Raw genomic sequence first — 20,000 nt, 5'->3', positions numbered from 1 at the left:
CTAGTTAATAATATTGAAACCTTAAGTCACGACCGGTCTGGTATGGCTAAAGTATTGATCGCTTCGATCTTGTTGCTTGCGTTTAGCTGTCTTGGGTATTGCCCTTACCCTGCGATAACATTCTTTTCTGATCTTTTCCCTCATCATCGAATGCTTGATTCCATCGCCTTCAAATACTCCTAGGTACTTGTAGCTCCTCGCTGGTTCTAGCTCCTTTATGATCTTCTTCTTCTTCTTCTTCTTCTTCTTCTTCTTCTTCTTCTTCTTCTTCTTCTTCTTCTTCTTCTTCTTCTTCTTCTTCTTAAGGCCGCGATACTGCAGAATCGTTAGCACGTCGAGCGAAATGTTTAGCGTTATTTCGTCTGCCGTTACGTTCTGAGTTCAAATTCCGTCGAGGTCGACTTTGCCTTTCATCCTTTCGGGGTCGATTAAAGAAGTACCAGTACGCACTGGGGTCGATGTAATCGACTTAATCCGTGTGTCTGTCCTTGTTTGTCCCTTTTATGTTTAGCCCCTTGTGGGTAGTAAAGAAATAGGTATTTCGCTTGCCGCTACGTTCTGAGTTCAAATTCCGTCCAGGTCGACTTTGCCTTTCATCCTTTCGGGGTCGATTAAAGAAGTACCAGTTACGCATTTGGGTCGATATAATCGACTTAATCCGTTTGTCTGTCGTCCCTTCTGTGTTTAGCCCCTTGTGGGTAGTAAAGAAATAGATATTTCGCTTGCCGCTACGTTCTGAGTTCAAATTCCGTCGAGGTCGACTTTGCCTTTCATCCTTTCGGAGTCGATTAAATAAGTACCAGTTACGCACTGAGGTAGATATAATCGACTTAATCCGTTTGTCTGTTCTTGTTTGTCCCTTCTGTGTTTAACCCCTTGTGGGGAGTAAAGAAATAGGTATTTCGCTTGCCGCTACTTTCTGAGTTCAAATTCCGTCCAGGTCGACTTTGCCTTTCATCAATTTTGGGGTTGATAAAATAAGTACCAGTCGAGTACTGGGGTCAATGTAATCGATTTCTCCCATCTCCTCCTGATATTGCTAGCTTTGGACCAAAATTTGAAATCATTATTATTACTTTTTTTCAGGTCTTGGTGATAATGGAAAGTTCAAAAACAAAACCATTTATACAACGATGACCCGAATGTCGTTTTGCCAGTGTAGAATCCGCCGAGTACTCGCCAGTGTCTTCCGCTATTACCATTGGAAAAACGTCTCACTTATATATGACGTCAGTGACGCTAATTCGGATGTGCTGGGAAACACCTTGAAAGACGGTCTTGTGAAGTCTGGTTTTGAACCGAACGTTATTTCTTTCAATGGAATTTTTAACACTAGCTTAGGTTATTATTTACGGTCAGCATCTAGTAGATCCAGAAGTAAGTAGAAAAAGCTTTCGTCCATTAAGAATTCTCGTTAATATTCAATGTTGTGCGTATTTGTGTATCTATGTGTGTGTGTGTGTATTTGTATTTGTGTGTGTGTATTTGTATGTGTGTGTGTGTGTGTCCGTTTGTGTGTACGTGCGTATGAATATTTTCAATGATGTGGATTTGCAGAATTCTTGGAGGCATTGGCAGCCCTTTTCGAGAAGATGGCTGCATGAAACATGACTCAACACCAGACGGGCCGCGCTATAAAAAAATTCAAGCTAATTTTTCATCAGGCGTGCCATTCAAAAAGAACTGAGGACCGTGGGTTGCTCACGAGTGTCTTAGAATGTTAGACAAAAATTCCTTGTAGCATTTATTTAATATCCTTTACATTTTGATTTCAAGTCCCACCGAGGCCAACTCAATCTTTCATCTGTTTTGGACTCGACATCACAAAGTATCTCTTTTACTTGTTTCAGTCATTTGACTGCGGCCATGCTGGAGCACCGCCTTTAGTCGAGCAAATCGACTCCAGGACTTATTCTTTGTAAGTCTAGTACTTATTCTATCGCTTTCTTTTGCTGAACCGCTAAGTTACGAGGACGTAAACACACCAGCATCGATTGTCAAGCGATGTTGGGGGTACAAACACAGACTCACAAACGTATATACACACATACATACATATATACATACATACATACATATATATATATATTATATATATATATGTATATATATATGTATATATATGTATATGTGTATACACACACACACACACACACACATATATATGTATATATATATATATATATATATATATATATATATATATATATATATATATATATATATATGTATATATATATGTATATATATGTATATGTGTATACACACACACACACACACACATATATATGTATATATATATATATATATATATATATATATATATATATATATATATATATATATATATGACGAGGTTCTTTCAGTTTCCGTCTAACAAATCCACTCACAAGGCTTTGGTCGGCCCGAGGCTATAGTAGAAGACACTTACGCAAAGTGCCACGCAGTGGGACTGAACCCGGAACCATGTGGTTTGTAAGCAAGCACTATTGAAACCAATTTAATCGACTACACGTTTCCGTAGAATTTTGGGTTTCTTTTGGTCCATCTACCCATACTAGAAATCACATTTAATATTTTTGTTGAAATGCTTACCGGTTTTTCGTCTGCCGTTACGTTCTGAGTTCAAATTCCGCCGAGGTCGACTTTGCCTTTCATACTTTCGGGGTCGATTAAATAAGTACCAGCTACGCATTGGGGTCGATATAATCGACTTAATCCGTTTGTCTGTCTTTGTTTGTCCTGTCTGTGTTTAGCCCCTTTTGGGTAATAAAGAAATAGGTATTTCGTCTGCGCTATGTTCTGAGGTCAAATTCCGCCGAGGTCGACTTTGCCTTTCATCCTTTCGGAGTCGATTAAATAAGTACCAGTTACGCGCTGGGATCGATGTAATCGACTTAATCCGTTTGTCTGCTCTATGTTTAGCCCCTTGTGGGCAATAAAGAAATAAAACTCGTTAGCACGCCGGGCAAGATGTTCAACAGAATTTCGTCCGGTTTTACGTTCTGAGTTCAAATTCCGCCGAAGTTCATTTTCCTTTAATCTTTTCGTGGTATCGATAAAATAATTAGCTGCTGAGCTCTGGGGTGGATGTAATCGACTTAATCCCTTCCCCAAATTGCTAACTTTGCGCCAACATTTGGCATCAATGATTTTCTTTAAAAGACAAAAGGGATCAATAAAATAAAGTACCAATTAATTACAGTAGCCGATGTTAGCCACTAACGCCTCACCTCAAAATTGCTGGCCTTGTGATTAAATCAGAAATCATTATATTACATTGAAACTTTACTGTACTGTAATGAGGTTGTCTTTATAATGTTCACGATATTCTTCCCTGTGTTTAGGAAATGAAACCGCACGGCTTCATTTCCCAAACACGGCTTAATTCAATTCATCCTTAGTCAAAAGACACCTGTTGTTATGTCCTGTTTTTATTTTTATTGTATTTATATTTATGTAACATTGTCCGTTTTTTCCGTCCTTGTTTTTGTATACATTCGCTGCTTTCTTCCAAGGAATCTAATGCTCTTAGCTTAGTTTTTCCTTGGGGCTGGCCAGATTGGAGCAACCTCAAGAATAAGCCGAAATTGCGAAGATAATCTGGTTCTTGACTGAGGAAAGAAAACTTCGAATGACCCGTCCTTGTTTTCTATGTATCGTCTATCTGGATGTCTTGTTGTCCCTTTTTGTATCACCTAGCTGTCCGGATGTTTTGCGTCCTTGTCCCATTTTGTATTTTATATATATAGCGGCATACGTAAACTTTGGTCACTTATATGTAAGTGCACATTTATATATATATATATTATATATATATATATATATTATATATATATATATATATATATATATATATATATATATATATAGCGGCATACGTACTCTTTGGTCATTTATATGTAAGTACACATTTATATATATATATATATGTTTATTTTCCTTTCTTTTAGTAATTCTCTTAATAGTTCCCGGAGAAACGAAGAGGAAATTTCTACTGGAAGCCTACAATATGGGTTACATTGACGGTCAGTATGTCTTTATCGACATAGTCATGTTTTTGTTTGATGGTGAATACGTTGGAAACCATGACTGGAAAAGAATGGACGGCCAGGATATCATTGCTAAGAAGGCGTTCGAAGCTTTACTCCGAGTGTCGCTTTACATTCAATATGGAGAGAAGTGGGATGAATTTGAGAAGAACGTGAAAGAAGTAGCTCAAAGAAAATATAACTTCACCTTCGGAGAAGAAAAGGTATATCCTCCCTTCCCTTGTTCGTTGCTTTAGATTAAAACACACAGACACACACACACACACACACGTACACACACACGCGCGCACACACACACACACACACACAAACACACACACACACAAACACACACAGACACACACACTCAAACACACACACACACACGCACGCGCACACATGCACACACACACACACACACAGAGAAACAAACACACACATGCACGCACGCACGCTTGCACGCACGCACGTACACGCATAAATACACACACACACACAAACACACACACACAAACACACACACACATGCACGCACGCACGCTCGCACGCACGTTCACGCATAAATACACATACACACACACAAGCAAACGCACACATACTGCCTCCCCCCACTGGAGTGAAATCTTACTTCTTAATTGCAAGGATAAAGTCAGTTAATCGAAGTTTTTCAACTCACCTAATTACATATAATGAGAATGTACAACATACACACACACGTACACACACACACACACACACACACACACACACACACACACACACACACACACACACACATGCATGTGTGTGTGTGTGTGTATTTTATGCAGAACGTGCCCTGTGGTATTTTTCCTTCAGTTCTATTATAGAGATTTATAACCAGTACAACCCTACTTAGCCCCTATTTCTATACTAATCAAATCGTCATCCTGCCAACTAAGATGACCATGTCTCGCTGATGAGATCCAACAAGATCGAAACACGTCCAGCAACGCGGTTTGAAAGCCAACTCTATTACTATTTGTTTGTCTTTATCCTCCAGTAGATTAGCTGATATCTGCATTATCTTCCTTGCTTGTTTTTAGATTTAAAACATTCCTTAAGGGTGTTTGTATTCTACAATTGCAAGGATAACCACAGTTAATCGATTCCCCACCATTCACTATATTATATATGTGAGACTCTACCATATGTGCATATAAACCACTTGTATACATTTACTTTAGATGAGTGTCCTGCATGCTAAATCAGTCCTATTGTTTATAACCACTTAGCTTTCATTTAATTTCATGCCTTCGTAGTTCGAATAGAAAAGAAGGAAACGGGAAATAGAGCAAGATAGATTTATTGATAGATAGAGAAAGAGAGAGAGAGTGAGAGAGACATTCTTTACTCTGTGAATCCATAAAAGTTGAAGGAGGCTGGTCAAGCTGAATAGCATTAATGTTTATTTGGAATTGATTAAAATATGATAGATATATCACGATCTACACAGACTCTCAAAGACGGTGTTTAGCAGAGAATTCAGTAGCGTTAAATCGACTAGAGATGAATGCCTTTAAGAATATGACATCAGTATATAACTTATATTCTCAGCAGTTAAATCAATTGAGGCGTGTCAGATTAAGAGCTTGTTCAAAGAAGCAACAAAACGAGAGACATAAACAATAGATTAGACCATTGGTTTAATATTATTATCGAATACTTTCATTCTTTTATACTTTTATTATGGAATATTTTAGTTCCTTCATACATGCATTAATGAAACTTTACTTTACTTAGCTAAACATAACTCTCACACCAAAAGTACACACACACAGACACACATGGAGGCATGTATACACACACATATGTATATATGTATGTAAGTATGTATATATGTATATGTTTGTGTATAGTCAGTGCATCATATATCCGAAAGAGAAGCACACTCTAAAGGTTAGAGCAGTAATGTATTTACATGAAGTTAAATAGATGTCCGGTCATAGAGTGACCAATGGTTTCGCATCCATAAAGCGCTTAGCTATAGAGACGACTCGTCAAATTCCAGTGGTCGTTACCGGTTTTCAATCTCCAGTTTGAAAAGAAGTTATATGCCCCCGGCCATTGGAGTCTGATGAGTCGTCTATAAAGCTAAACTCTTTATGGATGCGAAACCATCGGTCACTCTATGACCGGACATATATTTAACTTCATGTATATGTGTGTGTGTGTGTGTGTGTGTGAGAGTGTGTATCAAAAAGCAAAGTCTTAATAATTAGGAAGGCAGACAAACCACAAATCCCTTGAGGTAGATGGCCCTGCTCGATCTGTAGAAAAGGCGTAGGTAGAAACTCCATAAGATGTAGCCGGTGTAAGCTATGGACACATAAGAGGTGCAGCAATATCAAAGGAAGGCTAGCTGGGAAGATAGTTTTTGTATGTGGCAAATGCTCAGGAGCAATAAAAGCTGAAAAGGTGCAGAGAACAGCTTCCGTCACATTCCAGGAGGAAAAACTAGAAGTAGTTGATAGCTTCCGTTACCTAGGTGACCAAGTCAGTAGCGGGGATGGGTGCTCTGAAAGTGTAACTGCTAGAATAAGAATAGCCTGGGCAAAGTTCAGAGAGCTCCTACCTCTACTGGTGACAAAGGGCCTCTCGCTCAGAGTAAAAGGTAGACTGTATGATACATGTGTGCGAACAGCCATGCTACATGGCAGTGAAACATGGGCCGTAACTGATGAGGACATGCGTAAGCTTGCAAGGAATGAAGCCAATATGCCCCGCTGGATGTGTAATGTCAGTGTGCATACTCGACAGAGTGTAAGCGCCCTGAGAGAAAAGTTGGACTTAAGAAGAATCAGATGTGATGTGCAAGGGAGACGACTGCGCCGGTATGGTCATGTGTTGCGAATGGATGAGGACAGTTGTGGAAGAGGTAGACCCAGGAAAATCTGAGAAGAGGTGGTGAAGCACGACCTTCGACATTGGGCCTCACCGAGGCAATGACAAGTGACCGAGACCTTTGGAGATATACTGTGCTTGAGAAGACTCGGCAAGCCAAGTGAGACCATAACCTGTGGCCTATGCCAGTGGTGTATAACCAGCCTATTTAAAAGTACTCTTCAATCATTGGACAATAAACTACGCCTGCGAAGACCTGTTGACGCAACTGAACTCGCTGTTGTGGCCGATGACAGTACCGCTTGATTGGCATCCGTGTCAGTGGAACGTTAAAAGTACCATTCGAGCGCGATCGTTGTCAGGGCCGCTGACTGGCTCACGTACTGGTGGCACGTAAAAAGCACCATTCGAGCATGGTCGTTGCCAGTGCTTCCGGACTGGCTCCTGTGCAGGTGGCGCGTAAAAAGCACCATTTGAGCGTGGCTGGTGCCAGTACCGCCTGATTGGCCTTCTTGCCGGTGGCACGTAAAAGTGGTTGGCGTTAGGAATGGCATCCAGCTGTAGAAACTTTGCCAGATCAGATAAAGGATAGCATTCTGAGCCACTTTCTTACTTTAAAGACAGTTTGTATAACATTGTCAAGAATAGACATAATTCGCGACACAACACCTGACACTATACATTTTTGAAAATTTAATGTGAAACCGGTCAAATGTATTTCTATATTTTAGAATATAATTAAATTCTAATTAATCCTTCTAATATATTCTCTGTGCATTTTCAACTTCATTTCTTCTATTTCTCCACTTGTTTAGATAAATAACAATATATGTATATATATATATATATATATATATATATAATATATATATATATATATATATATATGCATGTACATACTATGTATGTATGTATGTATGTATGTATGTATGTATGCATGTATGTGTATATATATATATATATGTATGTATGTATTTATGTATGCATGCATGTATGTGTATATATATATATATATGTGTGTGTATGTATGCATGTATGTGTATGTGCATATATATATATATATATATATATATATATATATATGTATTATGTATGTATGTATGTATGTAGGTGAAGGCGAGTGGCTTAGTGTTTAGGGTGTTTGGCTCCTGGTCCTAAGGTCCTGAGTTCAATTCCCGGCTACGCGTTGTGTCCATGGGTAAGACACTTTATTCCACGTTCTTCCAGTCCACTCAGCTAGCAAAGATGAGTATTGAAAGGGCGAGCCTTGTCACATTCTGTGTCATGCTGAATCTCTTTGAGAACTACGTTAAGGGTACACTTATCTGTGGAGTGCTCAGCCACATGCACATTAATTTCGCGAGCAGGCTGTTCCATCGATCGGATCAACTGGAACCATCATTTTCGTAACCGACGGAGTGCACATTTACGATCGCAAGGTCATGGTTTCTATTCCCTGACCGGCGATGTTTTGTGTACCTGAGCAAAATACTACATTCCACGTTACTCCAATCTACTTAACTGTGAATGGATAATCTTGAGACGGACTAGTCAGCAAGCTGGCAACAATGCGTGTAACAACATGCTACGTAAAAAAACCGTAAAAAATTAGTCGTACTCATTGCTAGTTAATTCAGTAGATGAACCCACTTAGACGTAGGCGCACTCACTTCTACGCGTATTTATTAGTGTTAAATCTCTGAATTTATTTATCTATACATTCCTAAGAAATTTTATCCATTCATCCATTTATAAGTGCAAACATATATGGAAAATTTTTAAGTAAAACCAGAGAAACAGATATAGTCATTCCGTTGCTTGTATTATATCATATATCGACAATGCGTGATTGTTCATTGGCATTCTAAGTATGGCTAGGGTAATACCTATTTCAGAGTTTCTAGTGTTGGAAGGTTTTGTTGCATATTTATATACGTGCATATGTACGTTCAGTAATGCCTGTGCATATATGTACATGCTTCTGTGTGAACATTCGGACGTGCCTCAATGTGCACATATATACCTGGCTGCATATGCACATATGTACACGCAAATGTAAATATAATAAAACTGATATCGATCGAATCTGGGTCAGAAAGCAAACAGGAGATTTGAAAAAGTTAGCGAAAATAAATCATTAGCGAACATTTTCTTTAGAACTTGTACGTAATATACTTATAATTGCTGGTGAAGGTGGTTATAGTACCAAATGTTTGGACAGTAAACTTTAGAAAAATTAAGTACAATCTAGTCACGGAAAATAGACACTGTATATTCTGCAAAATTTGATGCTTGCTGAGCAGTAAAAATAGGCAATTTAAACAATTAGTTTGAAGTTCAGCATGTGAATCACTACCATTAGTTTGCATAAATGCTAGTAAAAATTGTTATTATTAAGATAAAAGTTTATAATTGCCAGAATATCAATGAGTCATATTTTTATAGCCTACTGTTTTTATTTTATTGGATATATTTTATGAAAATAGAACACACACACGTTAACATACTCGCGTGTGCGTACACTTATAACAGCAATTAAATTTTTTACCGTCATTTTTCTGAGTTTCGTGTTATCGTTTTTCCATATGACCAAAATCTTTATTTGAATTACAAGCTTATGCAAGTGATAAATACTTCATCAAAATATTCTAAATATTGAGATTCTAAAGTTTATCATTAACGACATAGCTAAGGCGGCGAGCTAGCAGAAACGTTAGCATGCTGGGCGAAATGCCTAACGGTGTTTTGTCTGCTGCTACGTTCTGAGTTCAAATTCCGCCGAGGTCAACTTTGCCTTTCATCCTTTCGGGGTCGATTAAATAAGTACCAATTACGCACTGGGGTCGATATAATCGACTTAATCCGTTTGTCTGTCCTTGTTTGTCCTCTCTGTGTTTAGCCCCTTGTGGGTAGTAAAGAAATAGGTATTTCGTCTGTCTTTATGTTCTAAGTTCAAATTCCGACGAGGTCGACTTTGTCTTTCATCCTTTCGGAGTTGATTAAATAAGTACCAGTTACGCACTAGGGTCGATGTAGTCGACTTAATCCCTTTGCTTGTCCTAGTTTGTCCCCTCTATGTTTAGCCCCTTGTGGGCAATAAAGAAATAATCGTTAGCACGCCGGTCAAAATACTTAACGGCATTTCATTATAAATTAACTTTGCAAATAGTTTTTCCATAAGGCGCAGGAGCGACTGTGTGGTAAGTAGCTTGCTTACCAACCACATGGTTCTGGGTTCATTCCCACTGCGTGGTACTTTGGGCAAGTGCCTTCTACTATAGCCTCGGGCCGACCAAAGCCTTGTGAGTGGATTTGGTAGACGGAAACTGAAAGAAGCCCGTCGGATATATATGTATATGTATGAGTATGTATGTGTATGTATATGTTTGTGTGTCTGTATTTGTTCCCCCAACATCGCTTGAAAACCGATGCTGGTGTGTTTAGGTCCCCGTAACTTAGCGGTTCGGCAAAAGAGACCGATAGAACAAGTACTAGGCTTCCAAAGTCAATTTGCTCGACTAAAAGGCTGTGCCTCAGCATGGCCGCAGTCAAATGACTGAAACAAGTAAAAGAGAAAAGAGAAAAGAGAAATTCTAAATGTTAATATGTATTTTGACTCACAACACCAGCCTTGGATATATATTGATTGTGTGTGTGAGTATATTTATGTCTGTTTGTCACACACCGTGTGACAAACCGTGTTGGTCTCTTTTACTCTTTTACTCTTTTACTTGTTTCAGTCATTTGACTGCGGCCATGCTGGAGCACCGCCTTTAGTCGAGCAAATCCACCCCAGGACTTATTCTTTGTAAGCCCAGTACTTATTCTATCGGTCTCTTTTTGCCGAACCGCTAAGTGACGGGGACGTAAACACACCAGCATCGGTTGTCAAGCAATGCTAGAGGGACAAACACAGACACACAAACACACACATACATATATATATATATATATATACGACAGGCTTATTTCAGTTTCCGTCTACCAAATCCACTCACAAGGCATTGGTCGGCCCAGGGCTATAGCAGAAGACACTTGCCCAAGATGCCACGCAGTGGGACTGAACCCGGAACCATGAGGTTGGTTAGCAAGCTACTTACCACACAGCCACTCCTGCGCCTATGTTTACGTTCTTGTAACTTAGCGGTTTGGCAAAAGAGACCGATAGAATAAGATCCACTTTTCGACTAAAACTTTTCAAGGCTTGTTCCAGCAAGTCCACAGTCCAATGAGTGAGACAAATCAAAGATTAAAAAGACAGAGATATGTACACAGAAATAGACATAGTGGAAAAGGAAAAGAAAAGGAAAGATTAAGAAACATAGAGGGATGTGAGAGAAAAAACAGAAGCGGATCTAACGCTGTATAACATTAAATATAATATACTTATAGAAAGGTGGTGTTTATTAGAATAAGTTAACAATCGTCAAATGTTTACTGTCTAATTTAAAATTTTAGAATTTTAGTATTTAGAAGCCTGTAATTTAAATATTTCAGTCATATCAAAAAGAGGCAACGTGAAACTCGGAGTGATGACGGCGAGAATCTGTTTTAAGTACTGTTTTAAATTCTTCATACACAGACAGCTCGTAGTTTTCCCTCCACTCAGTGAGACACTCCATTTAACACCAACAGAGGTTATACTGATCCCTGAATTTTCCCCTTTTTTATAGTTACTTTGGCTGTTACATTTGAGGAGAACCTCTCTAATGCCGATCAATACACGCAGGTAACAGAAACTGTCAGGTACTTGTAGCGACTCTTCTGAGCCATTGAAGTAATTCATTTTATTGGCGTTAACTACTTCAGTACATTTGCTGCGCGAAATGTCCCTTTTTCTGTCAAAATATTATATTTAAGTTTAAGGCGGCAAGCTGGCAGAATCGTTAGAACGCCGGGCAAAATGCTTAGCGGCTTTCGCCCGTCTTTACGTTCTGAGTTCAAATTCCGCTGAGGTTGACTTCATCCTTTCGGGGTTGATAAAATAATTACTAGATGAACTTTAGAGTCGATGAATCGACATATCCGTCCCCTAAAAACTTACTGGCCTTGTGCCAAAAATTGAAAATAATATATAATATTTAAGATCACATTATGTATTATTTACAGGCAAATTATCTCATTGGTACTTTTTATGATTCGGCAATTTTGTATGGTTACGCTCTTAACGAAACACTTGAAAGTGGTGGAAACATTCGGAATAGTACCGACATCACTAGAAGAATGTGGAATCGTAATTTTACAGGTAACAGCTATACAATTCTGCACTACCAAATTCTATTTATTTCATTTACTCATTACTTCATTGCCAATAACTGATAAATGTTCTAGTCGCAGTTTTTTTTTGTTTTAGCGCCAATGCAAACCCTCTATGTCAGTTTTACGTCTACTGTTGATAATTTAAATGATACAATAAGGAAAGTGTAATTCAATAATTATTTCAGGTATAACTGGAGAAGTGGTTATTGATGATAACGGAGACCGAGAATCAAGTTTCTCAATTCTGGATATGAATCCTATCACTGGGAAATTTCAGGTGAGTTTCAGGTGAGATTGATTATTCTTGGAGTTGTAGAGTATTTGTCGAGAGTATAACCGCTCGGGAAATATAGCACATATACTATTACGAAATAGTTTTTAGTCTGTTTTCTGTCAGTTCTTTTCGTGGATTGTGCTGGCTTCGTGAGAGGATAAAGTCATTCAAGCATAATTTAAATATCAATACTGTTTATTGATATGTGCATAGATTGTGTCTTTATATTGATGAAAGATGTTGGTATGTCTTCAATGGATGATGTCATCTAAGTATTCCTTCATGGTAGCAGTAACAGTCTGGAGTTTGGCGTCTAGATTGCATGTAGATAATGTTTCAATTCTGAAGATAAAGAAGGAATGAACTGTATCAACATGAACAGGAGTCTGTGTTGTTAGATGTAACAGCGATCAGTTTAATGAAGATAAAGTGTATCGGAGATATAAAGCAAAAATTTAAGAGAGTTGACAGAATATAGGTTAGAAGTAGTTTGACAAAAAGGGTTTTCATCCAGATTTGAGAGAAGGCTGGAGCCCATCCGTAGATAACATGTTCGGGAGATATCACACAGAATACTGTTGAAGCTTTCTGCAAAAATTCTTAATAGGCTAGAGAATACTGACTGGAGTTTGATGGAAGGGAAAAAGATTCTGCTAGATCTGCTGCGATTGAAAAGTGAGAGATGCTGATGATGTTGGAAGCGATGATCCACAACGAGTGCTTCTATTGCTTTTGAGTGGCAGGAAGACTAACTACAAGTCGTAGAGCTAAAAAGTTACCATGGTAATACAAACACGCACGCACACGCGCGCGCACACACATACGACGAGTTAGTTACGAAACTTTTAAGCTGTATGGAGCCGAATCAAACTGTTATTAAATAATAATATAACTCCTACCAATATATCACTAATATATATATATATATATATATATATATATATATATATATATAATATATATATATATATGTATATATATATATATATATATATATATATATATATATATTATATATATATATATATATATATATATATATATGTATGTATATATATATATATATATATGTATGTATATATATATATATATATGTACATATGTACATATACATATATACATGCATAAACACGCGCACTCACACACAAACGTATGCACTTATAAGCACATATGTTTATACATAAAGCATATACGTATATAAGCACAAGGTATGCACACACATTATATACACTTATATGCATATATATTATATATATATCTATACACAGAAACATATATATATATATATATATATATATATATATATATATATATATATATATATAATACTTACGTAATATATATATACACATACATACATACGTTATACGTCTTTGCTTTTCATTTAGGTCGTGGGTCATTATCTTGCTAACAAACCCTATTATGAACCTGTCCCTGACGTAAAAATTCACTGGCCTGGAAATTTACTGGAGCCTCCTCCCAATGAACCTCGTTGTGGATTTCTTGGAGACAATCCGGCTTGTATTAAAAGACGTATGTATAAAAACACAAATGTTGCTGAACTCATGATCTTTGCATATCTTTTGTCTTTTACTTGTTTCAGTAATTGGACTGCAGTCATGCTGGGGCATCGCCTCGAAGGGTTTAGTCAAACAAATCGACCCCAGTACCTATTTCAAAGTTTGCTACTTATTTTATCGGTGTTTTTTGCTGAACTGCTATCTTTCGAGGGGAAGTAAACAAACTGGCTATCAGGCGGTGGTGGAGGACAAACATAAACACACATATGTATATATATCTTCTCATAATAACAAACTGTTAAATATTAATACATTTACTAATACTAACATTAATTTAGCTTATACCATCCAACCCTCTAGAAATATTAATAACAAGGTTATTGTATCTGAAGTCAATTCCAATAGAATTAAATTTATGTCAAGTAACTCTAAGATTAAAAATTCTATATACCAGTGTATAATCAGTACTCGTAATAAAGTACGATTTTACACACATCGTTAGAGTTATCTAAAAGAATTTCTATCCATTACTCAACATTTAGGGATAGAAATAAACGGAATAGTACCGGTCTCAGCAAATTGATTTGGGATTTAAAAGACCTCAATGAACAATTTCATTTAGAAAGGTTGATCCTCTCAATTTCGATACCATATGACAAAGGCAAGAAATTCTGTCTTCTCTGCAATTCTGAGCTATTTTTCATTATTTTTTCTAAAAATACTCTAGTAAACACGGTTATAGAACGAGCATACAGATGTAAGCATTGGCAGAAACATACTTTTAGTGCATATAAGTAGTCTCTATCATTATATATAGTTTAAACTTTAATTTCCTTTATATTTAACATTCACTATTAATATCTCTACTCTTTCTGTTAGCTACTTATGACGTTATATCATATAACGTTTTTTTAAACAATATTAATAGCGTTCTGTCTATCGCTATACGAATCCATCATTTTTTGCTAAAATGTCGTATTGACGAGTTTCGTTTTTTCACTTTCCCGAAGAGAAGATTGCATTGTTTATACCTTTTATTCATTTGAATAGTATCAGTGGAATTTTCGAAACATATGTAGAAAGTAAAAATTGTTGTTTAAACCTGCATTAACTCCATTTTTTATCCATATTATTCAAAATATTCAACGTAAACACGAAGTTTCAACCTTTATAACAAGGAGTTACAACATATTTACTTGTGAGATTTTTGCTGCCCTGGTAACTATTTATTTATTTTTTCCGTGTTAATTGTTAACAAGGTAAAATACACTCATCTATTTATATATATATATATATATAATTTTATTTATGCGCCCTTTTCAAGCCTAGCCAGGCTCATGGGCCCGGTTTCCCGGTTTCTGTGGCGTATGTGTTCCCCCCTGCTGGACGGGACGCCAGTCCATCGCAGCGTTACTCAAGAAACAGGAAGCGAGAGTGAGAGAAAGTTGGGGCGAAAGAGTACAAGAAGGGTCGCCACCCCCACCCCCTGCCGGAGCCTCGTGGAGCTTTAGGTGTTTACGCTCAATAAACACACACAAACCGCGATTCTCCGACCGCGAGTCCGCTGCCCTAACCACTGGACCATTGCGCCTACACACACACACACACACACATATATATATATAGGACAGGCTTCTACACAGTTTCCATTTACCAAATTTGCTCCCAAGGCATTGGTGGGACCAGGGTTATAGTAGAAGTCACTTGTCCAAAGTGTTGCACAGTGGGACTGAACCGAAATTTCGCGGTTGCAAAGCGAGCTTCTTAACCATTTGGCTATGTCTGTGTCTATATGCCTGTTGTATACAACAATGTTGGTGAATGTAATTATTGATGTCTTCACACTGGAAGCACTGACCTTAGCCTAATTTCTTCGAAAATAGCCGCTTATTATGTCTTTCTTTCATTTTATTCTTTCTTCCCAATTAAAGTTCTTTTATTGTTTCGTTTTCTCTGAGACATTTCTGCTTTTATTTTTTTAGTTGACTAACAAAAAAAAAAAACAGATGTAGAAACAAGAGTCTGTTGTGTACGTAGTGTACATATTTTGGAGAGTAAAAACAGATACTCCTTTTGTAAGAGTTTTAGTTCCTACAATCATAAATGGCACCAATAAATCGTCAATGATTTCTTTTTATTTAAAAAGAAAATACCTTTCACCACTTCCCGATGGCATTAGTAACTTCAAATGGAAAGGACGTTATCATCGTCAGTCATGTATGAAAACTGCATCATAGCGTCAACTGCGATGTGCTTTCGATTCAAACAATATATTTCTTTCTTTATGACGCTTGCTAAGAAGCTTATAACAAACATAAGAATTATATTTTCTCTAAACAATTATATTGTCTTCGTTTTTGTTTTTCGTTTGCAAGATTCCTGATGTGAATTCATGTATTGAAACAAATTTTGTTGTGTCTTGGGAGAGTTATTACGTCAACAATAACAAATGCCACTTCTTTATCGTTAGTTAATTAGTTTCAGCTATCTAACCAGTTAAAAAAGTCGATCGTTTGTTTAATGTGCTGGTTAAACAATCAATCGGTTTTTTTGTTAGCCAAAGTTCTTTTGTTCTTTTGTTAGACTAAGTTTTTTTCGTCGTCGTTCGCGACCTTCTCAGTAACTTAGTGACTCCTTCTTCTCTGAGACTTTGGAGAGAGAATGGGCAATTGACTAACAATAGAGAAGTGGTATTGAACCAGTGCGAGTGTTATTCTTGGTGTAATGTCTCTTCCAAGACCCATAAAAAAATATTGTCGATACGACATATAACTTGATTAAAATATTTATCTCATCTATGAATGCAATAAACTGAATATATCGATCAATTTTTCGCATGATCAAGCTTATCAACTTCAGAGGTTCGATGTAGAGAGACTATAGTAGTTACATGTACCTCACATTTATACGTCTCTTCGACGGCTATAGTGTGTAAATGAAACATATTCCACCAGGGATCGAATCCGGATTACTCTAGTTTGCCAGTCATCAACACACAATTTTTAACTTACCAACATTTACTTAAAATCCATTTATTTTTATCCATTCTTTTACTTTTATCTTGCAGAGGGCATTCCCATTTATGTGTACATCTTACTGGCTGTTTTTGGGATAGGCCTGTTATTAATGATCGTTGGTTTCATTGTCAATAGGTAAGGTCATGTATACCATATACTCTGTAAACTTTATTCCGGTTGAAAAATAAATGGGATCTCCGTCGATATTGACGGTAAGCAAGGTGGTCATCAAGCAGAATCGTTAGCACAACAGGCAAAATGTTAGGCGGCATTTCGTCTGTCTTCACGTTCTGAGTTCAAACTCCGCCGAGGTCAACTTTGCCTTTCATCTTTTCGGAGTCATTAAAATAAGTGGCAGTTGAGTGAATACCTGGGTCGATGTAATCGACTTACCTCCTCTCAATAATTTGCTGGCCTTATGCAAAAATTTGAAACCGATGTTAATGATGAGTCTTCGAGATGTTCGAATTACTGACTTGCCTTCTTACGAAATTATAGGATAAGTGGCTGAGTATTCTATACGCAAGTTACCTCAAAGTCAGCCGCAGGCAGAATCAGTGAAATTACAGACGGACGCGAGACTAATCTTTTCAATTAAATTAATTAAATTCAAGTAAAGTTGGCCCGACGGACCTCCATACTTTTCTTCTACCAAATTTCACTCAAAAGGCTTGGGTAGGTCTGAGGCAATGGTACAAGACACTTGTTCAGGACACAACGCAGTGGGATCAGGTCCAGGACCTCAAGGTTTTTAAGTGAATTGCTTAACCACTCAGCCGTGGTATATTTAGTAGTGTGGATAGGTGTGGTGTGCAGGTGAGAAGTTCGGTCCGCCCCAGACGACACTTTTATGGGTGTGGTACATTTGAGTTTGTTGTATAAGCATGTATAAGCTATATAAGGTTTGGGAGGCAGGGGACCCGGGGGTGAGTGGCAAAATCAAGGGCTGTCCAGCCAGCGTACACTCCAGCTACGCCACTGTACGATGGGGTACCCCAAAGAAACCGGAATTTTGCAATATTATTTAATCACTTAGTTTTACATGCTTACACTTTTATCGCCTTCAAAGGATCTTTGTGGTTTTCGTCACTATTTACAATTATCTTAAAAAACCTTTTTAATGTATCATATAGATGTAATTTTTGACGCTGAATCCGAATTTGCTATTAATTTATTCCAGAAAAATTTTGCAAAAGTGTTACAGGTGTTCAAAGTTTGATAATTTTCAGAATTTTCAGCCAATCAGAAAACAGCGCGTTCGCTACCTTTTCCATCATCAGTGATTGGGGAGGGGCATCGGCATGTCAAAACTTGCGAGAATTAACAGTCAAAACATTAAAACATACACGAATGAAGTTAACATTAAAACATTCGCGAGCAAATTGAATATTTAAAATCTACGAACAAACAAACCAACAGGAGTTGCAAGAAATAACAGCCAAAACTTTATTTTAAAACAGACATTTATTAGAAAATTTTTTATATATAAATATGGATGGTAAATCAAATCAATACACTTGTCAATGTTATCTTGTGGTTGTCTTTTGAGACGTGACATCAATCATCGTTTGTAATTGAAAGAACGCTGGTTCACACATGCAAACATTCACATACTTCCCTTGTATGTGCACACATATACGCACATATACTCACACAGAGTTGAAACGCTGTCTGAATTTTCTTTTCAGCGTTGAATGTTCACCCTCCCACTTCATTGCACACACACACACACACACACACACACACACACACACACACACACACACACACACACACACACACACACATACACACACACACACACACACACACACACACAAACACACACACAAGCATTCACATACCTTCATTTTACATACACACACATACTCACATAGAGTTGAAACGCTCCCACGACCAGTTTGCCATCGCCCTTTCCTTCCTTATTCATCTATCACCCCTTTCAGTCCCATTCATATGTTGTGACGGAGAAAAACACGAGAGTATTATTATAGTAGATTATCTTTCACGTATCTCCTTTTCCTCCTTGTGCGCATAAGCAGGATCTTTGCTTACTATGGAAACAGAGATTTTCGCCACGGTGATGTGTAAAATACTCGCTTCTGATTGACGAAAATACCCAAACTTTACAAATTTTAATGGCTAATAATTTTTTAATTATGGATTTATAGGGAAAATGAATTCCATTTTCATAATTCGTATACAAAACTCAATCCACATACTAAATTTGAAAACTGTTGGAGCAAAATTGTAAACAGTGCCGTAAACCACAAAGATCCCCTTCAAAGTATTCTCCATTTGAAACAGTGCATCAGTCCAGGCGAGTTTTCCACTATTCGAAGCAGTGCTGGAGTTCTTTCCTTTGTTTGGTTTATTCATAAGTATTGTGCTACGCTTACCGCTTCTCAATACTAATAAATATGTATTGATATATGTGTATGTATCTGCATACATATTCTTATGTTGATGTGTGTTTATGTGTGCGTGTATACACATATATGCACACATTTAGATAAATAATTTATGTGTCTCGTTCTGTCTTGCTGTTTATCTTATTCATTCTAGGCGAAACCAGGAGAAGAAGAATATGGAGGCTATGGGATGGAGGATTGACCTAAGCGAAATCAAATTTGGTACCACCAAACTCCGTAGTGGCGCCAGTGTGAACTTTTGTGGAAGTCAAGTTGGTATAATTTCAATCTTAATAAACTGTGTATTCAAACTCACTTGCATAAGCGCAAAAGAAGACACCGATTCATAATACACACACAAAATATATGACAAGATATATACATATGCATACGTCGTATAAATAATATACAAATACATTTGCTCGATCAGAAACGATCCAGGCAAATTAGAAACTATTGATACATTTTCATCTCTCTACAATTTTTTGCAATTTTCTAAAAATAGGAGCCAGCTAGAATGGTTTTTATTACAGGCCTGTTAAATGAAGACTGACCTGGCTTAAATCACACCAAGAAAAAGATCCGCTTTGCATTTCAGTCCTCACACCCTAGACATTCATTAGTAA

At 37.3% G+C, this 20,000-nt stretch overlaps 1 protein-coding gene and 1 long non-coding RNA gene across 2 annotated transcripts in view; one reads left to right on the top strand and one right to left on the bottom strand.

Moving 5' to 3' along the window:
- LOC115214401 (atrial natriuretic peptide receptor 1-like) overlaps positions 1 to 20,000 on the top strand; it is a 300,999-nt gene that overhangs the window by 26,680 nt on the left and 254,319 nt on the right. Inside the window, exons 3-9 of the mRNA XM_029783597.2 lie at positions 1,087 to 1,377; positions 3,954 to 4,255; positions 12,003 to 12,138; positions 12,338 to 12,429; positions 13,815 to 13,959; positions 17,014 to 17,098; positions 19,529 to 19,646. Of these exons, the coding sequence (XP_029639457.2) occupies positions 1,087 to 1,377; positions 3,954 to 4,255; positions 12,003 to 12,138; positions 12,338 to 12,429; positions 13,815 to 13,959; positions 17,014 to 17,098; positions 19,529 to 19,646 (1,169 nt within the window). The remainder of the gene's footprint in view (positions 1 to 1,086; positions 1,378 to 3,953; positions 4,256 to 12,002; positions 12,139 to 12,337; positions 12,430 to 13,814; positions 13,960 to 17,013; positions 17,099 to 19,528; positions 19,647 to 20,000) is intronic.
- LOC118764239 overlaps positions 13,671 to 20,000 on the bottom strand; it is a 16,108-nt gene continuing 9,778 nt past the window's right edge. The window contains exons 2-3 of the long non-coding RNA XR_005000036.1: positions 17,546 to 17,549; positions 13,671 to 13,684 (exon numbers count right to left, since the gene is read on the bottom strand). This is a non-coding gene — a long non-coding RNA (uncharacterized LOC118764239). The remainder of the gene's footprint in view (positions 13,685 to 17,545; positions 17,550 to 20,000) is intronic.

This window comes from Octopus sinensis, linkage group LG7, assembly GCF_006345805.1.
Source record: "Octopus sinensis linkage group LG7, ASM634580v1, whole genome shotgun sequence".
Classification (NCBI taxonomy): Eukaryota; Metazoa; Mollusca; class Cephalopoda; order Octopoda; family Octopodidae; genus Octopus; species Octopus sinensis.
The sequence above is the reverse complement of the archived record's forward strand: the minus strand, read 5'-3'. Positions and strand labels throughout refer to the sequence as shown.